Source organism: Aptenodytes patagonicus, chromosome 2 (genome assembly GCF_965638725.1).
Source record: "Aptenodytes patagonicus chromosome 2, bAptPat1.pri.cur, whole genome shotgun sequence".
NCBI classification, from domain to species: Eukaryota; Metazoa; Chordata; class Aves; order Sphenisciformes; family Spheniscidae; genus Aptenodytes; species Aptenodytes patagonicus.
Window position 1 is genome coordinate 165,104,892 of NC_134950.1, and position 12,048 is coordinate 165,116,939.

At 41.8% G+C, this 12,048-nt stretch overlaps 1 protein-coding gene across 1 annotated transcript in view; it reads left to right on the forward strand.

The window, feature by feature from the left end:
• XYLB (xylulokinase) overlaps positions 1-12,048 on the forward strand; it is a 92,052-nt gene that overhangs the window by 23,873 nt on the left and 56,131 nt on the right. Inside the window, exons 13-15 of the mRNA XM_076331974.1 lie at positions 2,678-2,793; positions 5,244-5,317; positions 6,715-6,811. Coding sequence (XP_076188089.1) covers positions 2,678-2,793; positions 5,244-5,317; positions 6,715-6,811 — 287 coding nt within the window. The remainder of the gene's footprint in view (positions 1-2,677; positions 2,794-5,243; positions 5,318-6,714; positions 6,812-12,048) is intronic.

A 12,048-nucleotide genomic window follows, 5' to 3' on the forward strand; every position in this document is an offset into this window, starting at 1 on the left:
GGCTGTCTCGAATCACCTCCCTGTCCTCCATGTGCCTTAGCAGAGCTTCCAGGAGGATCTGTTCCATGATCTTGCCAGGTGCACTGACGTGAGACTGACTGGCCTGTAGTTCCCTGGGTCTTCCTTTTTTCCCTTTTTAAAAATGGGGGTTATGTTTCCCCTTTTCCAGTCAGTGGGAACTTCACTGGACTGCTGTGACTTCTCAAGTACGATGGATAGTGGCTTAGCGACTTCATCTGCCAGTTCCTTCAGGACCCGCGGATGATCTCATTGGGTCCCATGGACTTGTGCACTTTCAGGTGCCTTCGATGGTCTTGAACCTGATCTTCTCCCACAGTGGGTGGCTCTTCATTCTCCCAGTCCCCGCCTTTGCCTTCTGCGGCTTGGACGGTGAGGCTCAAGCACTTGCCAGTGAAGACCAAGGCAAAAAAGTCATTGAGTATCTTAGCCTTCTCTGTGTCCTGGGTAAATAGGTCTCCCGTTTCATTCCGGAGAGGGCCCACATTTTCCCTTGTCTTTCTTTTATCCCCGACATACGTCTAGAATCTTTTCTTGTTGCCCTTGACCTCCCTGGCCAGATTTAATTCTATTAGGGCTTTAGCTTTCCTAACCTGATCCCTGGCTGCTCGGACAATTTCTCTGTATTCCTCCCAGGCTACCTGTCCTTGCTTCCACCCGCTGTAGGCTTCCTTTTTGTGTTGGAGTTTGTCCAGGAGCTCCTTGTTCATCCATGAAGGCCTCCTGGCATTTTTGCCTGACTTCTTCTTTGTTAGGATGTATCGCTCCTGAGCTTGAAGGAGGCGATCATTGAATATTACCCAGCTTTCTTGGGCCCCTCTTCCCTCCAGGGCTTTGTCCCATGGCACTCTACCAAGCAGATCCCTGAAGAGGCCAAAGCCTGCTCTCCTGAAGTCCAGAGTAGTGAGCTTGCTGTGCGCCCTCCTCGGTGTCCTAAGGATCCTGAACTCCACCACTTTATGGTCACTGCAGCCCAGGCTGCCCTTGAGCCTCACATTCCCCACCAGCCCCTCCTTGTTGGTGAGAACAAGGTCCAGCATAGCGCCTCTCCTCGTTGGCTCCTCTACCACTCGGAGAAGGAAGTTATCATTGACGCATTCCAGGAACCTCCCGGATTGCTTATGCCCTGCCGTGTTGTCCCTCCAGCAGATGTCGGGGTAGTTGAAGTCCCCCATGAGGACCAGGGCTTGTGAGTGTGAGGCTGCTCCTATTTGTCTATAGAGGGCCTCATCTGCTTGGTCTTCCTGGTCAGGTGGCCTGTAGCAGACCCCCACTGTAATGTCACCTGTCCCTGCCTTCCCTTTAATCTTGACCCATAAGCTCTCAATTGGCTCCTCGTCCATCCCCAGGCAGAGCTCCATGCACTCCAGCTGGTCATTGCAATAGAGGGCGACACCCCCTCCTTGTCTCCCCTGCCTGTCCTTCCTAAAGAGCCTGTATCCTTCCATCCCAACACTCCAATCATAGGAGCCATCCGAGCACGTCTCCGTGATGCCAATAAGGTCGTAGCCCTGCAGGCATGCGCACGTCTCCAACTCCTCTTGTTTATTCCCCATGCTACGTGCGTTTGCATAGAAGCATTTAAGTTGGGCCCCCGATGAAGGTGTCTTACTGGCTGGAGTTCCTTTGTGCTGCTCTTCAGGCGCTCTCCTGCTGACCTGTGATCCTTCTTCAGGCTCTGGGCATCTATTGCTGGCCCTGGCATCAAACTGGTAGGAGTGGGATGGATTGAGGTTCCCCTCCCCCGGCATCTGTAGTTTAAAGCCCTCTTCACCAGCTTGGCAAGCTTATGGCTGAAGATGCTCTTCCCCTTCTCTGACAGATGGACCCCGTCAGCCTCCAGTAGACCAGGTTTCTCAAAGGGAGTCCCCTGGTCTAAGTAGCCGAACCCCTGGCTGTGGCACCAGTTTCGTAACCATTTGTTGACTTGCCAGATTCGACTGGCCCTTTCAAACCCCTTCCCTTTGACTGGGAGGACTGATGAAAAAACTACCTGCACTCCTGAGTCCCTTACTGCTGCTCCCAGGGCTCTGTAGTTCTTCTTGATAGTCCTCAGACTGCTCCTGGCTGTGTCATTGGTGCCATGTGTCATCTGCAGATAGTCCAAAACTACGTATTCGTCTTGGCTGCTGGGTGCAACCAGACTTGGTGAAGCCCTTTACAGGAGTGCTGGCACAGTGCAGAAACACAGCTCCACAGGACCTGCCTCAGGGCCAGCATGATCAGAGCATCCTGCTGCTGCTCCGTCAGTGCGTACAATGTGTTCTCCAGTGCTTTAAGCTCCAGGAGACCATAGTGAGTCAGGCAGTGAGCTGCAACTCCTGTGCATGGAGCTCTGAGGAGATGTCTTAGCTGTTCAGAGATAACCTGGGTTTAGCATGGCCTGCCAGACTGAGTCTAAGCCGACTCTTTGGAGAGATGTATACCAGCATCTCTGCACTGTGTTCCTCAACACGTCCTGTAATACTTGTTTTCTCTCTTGCCTAGTTTTCTCCCTCTCCATCTCTTTCCATAATGAAGAAATGATTGTATCTTTTAGCTTGCCCAGCTGTATTCAGCTGATACAATGAACTCCAATATTGAGTAAAACAACAAATTGCTTGAAAAATCTAGAGCCAGACGTTTTGGAAAATGCATATGGTATGTTTGTGTGTTTCAGCTTTAAGAACGGCTCTCTGATGAGAGAGAGGATCAGAGATGACTGTGCTTCAGGCTCCTGGGATGAATTCTCCAAAGCCTTATCATCTACTGTTGCTGGAAACAATGGAAACTTGGGTATGAGCCTTAGCAGGGCTGGGAGTTCCAGGGTTTGCTTAGACACATGGTTTTGTGGGACTTGTACCTACTTTTTACTTGTGTCATGATAAAGGCCAAGAATTAAGTTAACCAGAGCGAGGGAAATTCCTAATGTGTACTTAGAAATGCCCTGTTGGCAAGCTAAGTGTCATGATAGTATTTTTCTTCAATATTCACTAAATAAGAAAATGAGATTTATGGAGCTCTTTTGGTTGTTGAGAGGGTGTTAGTAGCATCTTAGCTGTAGAATGTTTAAAACTAGTGATTTCTGAAGGAGGCGTTTATTAAAGTTTGTTTCTTTTTGCTGAAGACTCAAACCAAGTGGATTAAGTAGCTCCATACTATTTCTTTCTCAATCTTCAATGGTTTTGATCTCTAAACATTACTCTAGAATCTTGTTCAGTGCATGCGAACAAAGCAATAGTATCAAATGGTGCCTAGATTTTCTGCATTTTCCCCAATGTCTGTCACAGTGTCGTTTCATCCTTGTTTTTTCCCACATTATGCTAAGTGAATGAAATCCAATAAAGTGATGATGGAAATATTTTAAAAATATTAATAAACCCATGTATTTGAAATTTTAAGTTATTTTCTTTCCTACAGTTTAACATTTCACTGGTGTAGTATATAGCTCTGAAATAAGTTATTCAAAGGTGAGCATGTGTGTAATCAAGATGAAGAATTAACCATTACAGAGCTGGATTTGAAATCATTGCAATCATACTAGATCTGAATTGATATGATTAAAATTGATACAAAAAATCCGTAGCTAGCAAAGTTTTTTAATGTAGATATTTAAGCTATAGAAGACTTCATTCCTTAGGAAAGTGAATTTATGATACAGTTTCTTGACACTGTGAGGTTAGCACTGATTTCATTTGTAGAAACTCTGTTATGTTGTGTGTCAAATCCAGACTCTGGGGGGTAATAAAATGACCAGGAATCTCTTTTCACTAGAAGACAAATCAGTTCGGGTGTTTCAGAAAATGGGAAGAAGTTATTCCAAAACCCAGAAGTCAGCCACTTTAGTATTAAAAACATTGGAAGTTGATGAAAATATTTTTACTGATTTCAGGGATATACCAGGACACGGCCTTAAAGTTTTAAAATTTGTATTATGGCATATTCACCGGTATATCTCAGTCCCCTACAAAAATGGGTGTTTCGTAAAAGTCATCCTCAATAACCTGCATGCTCGGATAACCTCTGGGTTATTTGAAGACACAGTATACATGTAAAAATACAGTAATGTTGGTAATCTGAGTTCCTGAGGGAAGCAGAGCAAAGAAGTAACTGATTAGGCACCCTCCCTTTTATCACTTGTTCCCTGTCATGTGAGAAGATGCCCTGGAGGCTGCGGAGGTTTGGAGATGGGCAGAGGCAGCTGCTAGAGTGAGGCTGGGAGAATGAGAGGAACGGGGGTAACAAATAGGGAAGGGGGAGTGGTGAACAGATGAGGGTCCTGTTGAGTCCGGGAGGTACCCAAGAAGGCTAATGAAACCAGTTTACTTGAAGATCTCATCTGCTAGATTCAAGGTGGCAGCAGGGTCAGAAAGGAAATTTTGGGATATATATTCCCCAGTAGGGCCTGCAGATCTGTAACCCGCAGTGTTGCTTACTGGCAGGTTTTCAGAATGTTTAACCAAAAAGTCTGTGTGCGCTAAAGCACAGTACTATTTTTGGTTTTTGGGTAATATTCATAGGGCTGCTAGGGCAGCATACTCTTGTTCCAAAGATCTGAACCTTAAAAACTCTCCTTAGTTTCTTAGCTATTCTGTTCAGTTTTTCTGTCCTCATTTTCTTTTTTTTTTCTCTTTTCTTGAATATCTTTTCTCACTAACCCTTCTTGCCATCAACACAAAAGAAATCTTTTTCACACTTTTTGTCTAGCTGTCTACAAAGCATTACTGCATTTCTTCAGATCTCATCAAAACTACTCAGAAACCAGCTCTGCTTCATGACTTAAAATATCTGATGTTCCCTAATAAGCTCATGAAACCTAATCCAGTGCATGAAGTGTTCCCATATTCCTGTACTCTTCTTACTTACAATTTTTTCTGTGTTTTTTTTTTTTCTTTCACCCTTGCATCTGACCTACTGAAACTATTAAGATGTGTTATATATTATCTATGTTACTTGCATGTGTGTGTGTTCTGGTGGATGTGTGCTCTTTTGTAGGCTTGTTGTTTATTATATAGTTTGCATGCCTAGAGCCAGACATGCTTAAGATCCACATTTTTGTAAACTGAAAGTAGTTAAATTTCATAAATGTGTGGACTGAAATTAGTTAAGAAACAGTCTGTGTGGTGACTCAAATGTCTTTCCAAATACGTGATAAACATTTATTGTCATTTTAGCTGTGTGCTGAAATGAGATTCCAATTTTGGGCTAGGAGCAAACATGACACTCTTTAATGTTCCTTCATGCAGGTTTCTACTTTGATGTGATGGAAATTACTCCTGAAGCAGTTGGGATTCACAGATTCAACAGAGACAACCAAAAGGTAGTAATAATCTAGTTAACGTCTCAAACCTTGAAGGAGTACTGTCAAGGCTTGAAATCTTTGCCATTATGATTTTGTGTGTTTCAGTTTTTTTTGTCTGAGATACTTCCTTTCAAGTTTCATTTATTGATGCAAGTCGCTAGGATGATTTTCATAAGGAAGTATTTGGTCTGTAGCTTGAGAGTATCTACAGTGCAGAGTCTGAACTAGAACTTATACGGTATTTTTTTTGAGGAAATATTTCCTTCACTGGAAAATGTGGATTTACTGAAACCAACACTGTTTTTGAAACAGGATTAACTTTAAGCTTATTGAGAGCTTAGTACAGTTACATGACTTAGTCCCCATCTGCTAAGTTTCAGACACACAGATAAGGATGTGTTGAAATTTGGGCTATAACATTTTGTCTTTTATCTTGCTCTAAATGTGTATGTAAAGACCTCATTTTGCTGTCCTGCATGTCTTGGAGTAATCTACAAGCTACATGGTGGTATGTAAGTAAACACAGGCTCAAGTCCAATTGGAATTAAAATAGAAATTATGTTATGGAAAGAAAAGTTCTTTGTAGCTTTTTTCTTTTTTTCTTTTTCTTTTGAGGAATGAGTGGTGTTTAAACGTCCGGCTTTCTGGGTGGTACTGAAACTCGGCAGATGTCTTTGATCAATCATGACTCCCAGTCGATTAGACCTCACCTAGGTGAACAGAGATTGATACTATCTTGTGTTTGCAGTGTAGCACTAGTCTCTTAAATGCTCGCTGTTTAAATGAATGCTTAATCACTTCTAGCTGTTACACAGGTTGTAGGCACTTATTGTAGTGCGTGGAAAAGCTCAACTTTTTCTGAAAGATTCTTTGTATTTCTTTGTAGTTCAATGTTTTCTTACTTCCGTTGCCTTTCTCGTATTCTGGTTGACGAAAGGACAGAAAAATGTTATATATAGTAACTAAATAAATTAATGAAAAGATTACATGGTTTCACTTTTGTACAGACAGAAATAGATTTAAACTTTTGTGACATTGCTTAATGCATCTGAATTTTATCTACTTGCTTTAATTTTATATTTTTGAGATACTGATTCTTAAGCAGCATTTGGTGCTGAGAAATGCGTAGAGAAGAGTTTACAATTTGCCCTAGAAGCTTTTCCCATCGAGCATTGATTTCAAGTTTGATGGATTTGCCAACAGCACCGAGGTTATGGGTTGAGTTCTCTGTCATGAGTCTTTAGGTCCATCTTGTGTGTATGAGCGAAGAACTGGGCCTAGTTGAAAGCAGACTTCAGGGTGAAGACAAGGATAATCAACTATAAATCTGTCTTGTGTTTTTAACCAGTCGCCAGCTTGGCATTGTATACTGTGTAAGGTGCTTGTTAACTTAATGCATTCCCTCTTTGATACAGGTTTCAGACTTTCCAAAGGAGGTGGAAATACGAGCGTTGATTGAAGGGCAGTTCATGGCCAAGAGGATTCATGCTGAAAAGCTGGGATATAAAGTCCGTAAGTATGATGGAAAAAGCTGCAGAACTAAGGCACTAGAGATCAAACGCAAAGATGGGAGTCCTGATGGTAATGTCAGTATTGTGGTTCTTGTCCTGCCTGACGGATACAGAAACTGGTATGAATTCTAAATTAGCCTTCTGGAAAAATTTTTGATGGTGTGTTGGGGGCAAGTTTTTGCAGATACTAACTTTAGAAGGACCAATGGTTTAACTTGAAGATGACTTCTTTTTCAAGTATTCTTGCTGTTTCATTGTTACTGAGCGGCATTGTCAATTTTTAACTAAGAGTTTGGGCTTCGATAGCTTGTTAAGAGAAAAGAAGACCAGCCTTCTGCCTAAAGCACAGAAAATCTGAAATCTATGTTCAGTTCCTGGATCTGCCATAAGCTGGTCACTTACCTCTTTACCTCAGTTTTCTGTTTAATAAAGCTGAAGCCCTTTCCCTGTCCTGTGATTCAGAAAGCAAGAGATCCTGCTCCCTGGAATTTATGATATGAATAGTTTTTAGCACATTGGAACAACAAAATCAGTCAGTATTTTACCTATAGAAGTGGGATCAGATCATTACTAGCCGTGCAATTCTGCAAAAAGAATAGAGGCAAGTTGGTAAGATGTTTTATTGGCGTTTTCTGTCAGTGTATCAGCCAGTGGCATCTTAAACAAATACTGAATTAACTCATCTTGAGGGTTTTTAACCAATGTTTTATTTTTTAAAATCGTATTATTTTTATCTACATCCTGACCTCCTCCTTTACAAGCCATTGCTTGACTCCTACCTCCAGGCTTATATCCATAATCAAGAAGGATAGATTTTTTTTTTTTTTTTTTTTTAAGAGAGAACTCCAGGAGCTGAAAGTTGAGAAAATACAGTGATACTGGAACAAATCACAAGGCTTGGCAACACCACCTCATAAATTTACGCTGTAAAGGTTTTCCTGTTATATATTTTCTTATATACTTGAAACCGTTTTTATTTGGGGAGGTTATTTATGGAGACAGGCAGAGATCCACATAGATCATGTTTAAAATACCTGTTTATGCTTCATTCTTAGATTCTGCTGCACCAAAAGCTTGGCTCAAATAGCCTAGAAAGCTCATAGCTGAAGAGGATACTTTTGCACTCTGTAAATGTCAGGGGTTAGACAAACACCAGAGCACGACAAGAACTATTTAAGATATAAGACTACTCTGACACAGAAACAAACAGGTAGAAATTATCTGTAAATACAGTTAGGCTAAGTAGGACAGTCAAAAACCTAACTAGTTTTAGGATGTGGCTTAATAAGCTTTAAAGACTCTTTTTTTTTTTTTTTTTTTTTTTTTAAATCCTGTAGATGTCTACAGTAAAAAGGAGATGGATGTGATTGCATTGTGTTCCTGTAGATTCCATGGAACCTTGTATACTTTTGTTTTGTTGCATCCCAAGGGTCTTTAGCTATTTGGTAACTGCCAGATGAGTTGTTTTAAAAAACTGCTGTACGTAGTGTAGGCTGTATGCATCTCCCACTTTTCCTTAGTGCTATTATTTAAATGTCATATTCTGTTATTTGTGTGGTGATGGCAGGCTTACATCTGCATTTGTTGTGTGACAGCTCTGAAAACAGGGTGTGTTCTGAATGTGTTTCAGGGTATGGATGAGCATTGTGGGAATTACTCTGGTATTGCCAGACTTTCTTTTGTTTAATAGCTGCTGTTTTTCAGGCTGCTTTTTTGTTTTTAATGTGATTTAAAAGCTTATTTATCTTTTGGATGAAATATACAGTCAGGACCCTTGTGTTTATTCAATTCCTTTTAGGCCTTGTCTACACGGGGAATTTACTTCGATTTTTCCTGGAATCAAGCTGATTTACGTTCAGAAATGTAATCACAGCAGTGTAAATCTTGGCTTTTGTTGGAGCAATGGGAGAATACAGTAGTAACTGCTCACAAGATCTGGAAAGTTATATGATGACACCTATTAAATTGATCTGTAACAGAAATGGAAGTGACGTGTTCAGTCATAGCAAATGCTTTGCTGTGGTGTCCTGAGGTTTGTGTGGTGCCATCTCAGTGAGATGAGTCTGAAAACAGGCTAAGAATTTCCGTAGCTCTGGCACCAAGGTGCTGGAAAACTGTTTTGGCAGAGTCATGAACCTGCCTCTCAACGCTTGGGCCAAATGCAGTTTGGATGACTGTAATCTGAAAAGCAGCAGCCTATTTGGAAGAGAATTTTGTAAAAATAAACAAATAAAAATCTGTCATATAGACTTCTTGGTTATGCACTGTGAACATGACAAACATTAGATGATCCCTTAGAATTTACTTTCAGTTAATGAATGTATTATCTTGCTGGGAGCAGTATTTTGAATCCTCGGTCTAGCGAGCTCTGCAAGAAGTAGTGCAATGATACTGAAAGTGTTTTATATGTGCGGTTTTGTTCCCAGTTTGATATGTCCGGTACATTATAGATCTCATATAAATTACAAATAATAGTTTAAAAAAAACCCTTAAAACAGCTCTTCAGGTGCTGTTTGTGCTTGCCTGCAGGCACATGCACGGGTTTCAGTGCGGCTCGTGTGCCAGTAGAGGGCAGGGGATTCTGTCTCATGATTTTTTGCTTTGAGGCTGGGATGTGTGTGTCAGCCTTGTTTTGAAAATGGCACAGAGTCACCAGATGATCCTTAGGAGAAAAGTTAAACCTTACATTAATCGTGATTTAAGGGTTTTAAAAGTGTGTGTCACTCTGTTCTAATTGCTCTAATCTTTCTCAATCAGATTTCAGGGGAAATCATTCAGTAACACCCTGTATCCTGTTTTGCTTATGTGCTTAAGGGGTGGATAGAGCGTTGTGATCTAGAAACAAACAAATGAAGTTTGGTCTGTCCCTGTTGTTTACATCCTCCGATTCAGAGATTCATGTAGATAAGGTGAAGGTTTGCTGTTCTGCCTTTATTTTCCTGGATTTTGATTGTATCATAAACACCTTCTGTTTTGTCACTTCCTTTTTCTGCTTGCAGCCATCCCCTTTTGAAAGCTAAACTCACAACTGGAGTTCAGAGGCTAGTGATACAGACATGCTTGCTGTGTGGTTTGAGGACTCTGTGAAGTCAAACCCATGGCAACTTTATAGAGAAATGACAGTGTCTGCAGCTCAGTGACATAGGTGATCACAGCAGCTATAAAGCTGTCAGTGGTTCAGACTGATCTGCCAGTATATACTTTAATAATCTTGATGATCACTTCAGAGTTGCTTCTATTCCTGGCCAAGCAATCCTAAAATTCATATTGACACTGACTGGAGAACACTGCAATGGTCCTTGCTTGGACCTAGTGAAACCGTCCTGGTGAAGATCCACAAAACTGATTATTCTTGGGAGCAAAATCTACCCCTCTGCCCATTGATGGGTGAAGTAAATATTGCCATGATCTATGTTATGTACACTGAAGGAAAACAGCACACAGGTAGGGGTTCTGGTGTTGATCACACATGTAGTCAATAGATACTTAAATGATGTGCTGGTCCTACAGTGTAGAAACCTTCGTGTCAATGGTAATCTGAGCACTAAGTCTGTACATACTGGGTCAGGTGTGTGCTAGAGTTGTGTTAAATAAGCTTTTGTGGGACTGCAGCAGCAATTAATAAATCCTGCCTTGTAGGTAGGCTGATTATCTGGGGTGGGGTCTGTGTTGAAGCTGTCAGCTTTGGACAGGGCTTTCTGCCTTGACGTTATTGTGCCTATCATTGGGTTCATAGTACTCCAGTTGCCCGATGTGCTGTTCATGTTGCATTTATACCTTTAGGAATCTGATTCTGCCACCTAACTGTCATCAGCAGGGGGAGATGGATAGAAGGTGCCAAATTTTACAAGCACAAGCTTTGTCCATAAAATCCTGCGTCTGTGTTTATTACATAATTTACAGTTTCTTACGTACATAAATCCATCACTTGCAAATAATGTTGGTGCCCTGAATTCTACTGACTGTACTCAGTGCTTAAGTACTGGCTGGGGTGACACAGACATGCCCATGGCTTTGCACTGTTGTAAGAATGAGCCAATTTTTTTCCTTAAGTGCTACATGTTACTGGTGTTTCAAATGTGTGAAAGTACATCTTTCTGATGGGATATACAATGGGATGCATCCTTAAACCAAACAGCAGTCCTGCAGTGCTAGGGGGGAAAAAAGGGAAATGTCAGAGCGTGCTGGGCCTGACTTCTCAGTGGTTAGAGTGGGAACTTACATCTTCTGAAGAGCTCAGTCTAAGATTACGAGGGCAAACTCCAAGGTGCCAAATTTCCTTTTTCCTTCAGGTGGTGGTTTCTTCTGATGCTCTTTTCAGCAGGCTGAAGATAGTATTAATGTGTGGTTCTTTGTCCGCAGGGAAGGCAGTCTGATGGAGCGAGGGAAGCTCAGAAAATATCAATTAGTACAACATGGAGCGATTGTGTTTCATCGTTCATGTTGTCATGTGGAGGCACAGAAACCCGAAGGTGAGGTGTGAGGCTGTCACTTCACAGCAAAGTGTTGGTCCAGTGGGGGATGAAGTAGCTCTCCAGTTTGGCAAGGCTTGGTGTCACTGGTCCTCGGGACACTCTGGGGATGGCTTTGTGTCAGGCTATGAGACAGGTTTTTCTGCTGGTGGTTGTCTTTGACGGACTGGCTGCTGTGATTGTAGTCTCCAAAACTCTTAGGAATTATCAGGAATGTTGGGGTAATTGTTCTGTCAGTTGCCTGTGCCTTCACCGCCAAGTGTGTTTCTACTACAGTTGTAGCAGCGTTCTGGCTGAAATTAGGAACACTGTGAGTGAGGCCATTTTGTAGTTGCATACAGATTAAATTGATGTTTATGCCCTGCGGGATTTAAATTTCTTAGAGAAATCAATACTAAAATGTTGTGTTGGCTTCGTGCTTGTCTCTTGCTGTTTGCTGCTAAGAGTGCTGATGGTGTTTCAGCAGCATGAGGGTGACGGCTTTGTTAGAGGCCTTGTGCTTCAGCAAGTGAATGAAACCAGTTTAAAAATAATTAGAAGACAGTGCCCTTGACGGGAGGTTGAAGTCCTCTGTTTAAAATAATAGTGAACAGTGGTAATGGTTGGATTGGAACATATATGATGAATAGGGATGGGGCAGAGCGTACCTCTCTGTATGCGGTACAAACAGACCATAAATACCACCCTTGCCATTAGAACTTAAGCCTATATTTTTGAGGGAGGAGTGTTGGCTCAAGAAGGACTTTCAAATTCATCAAAGGCAGGA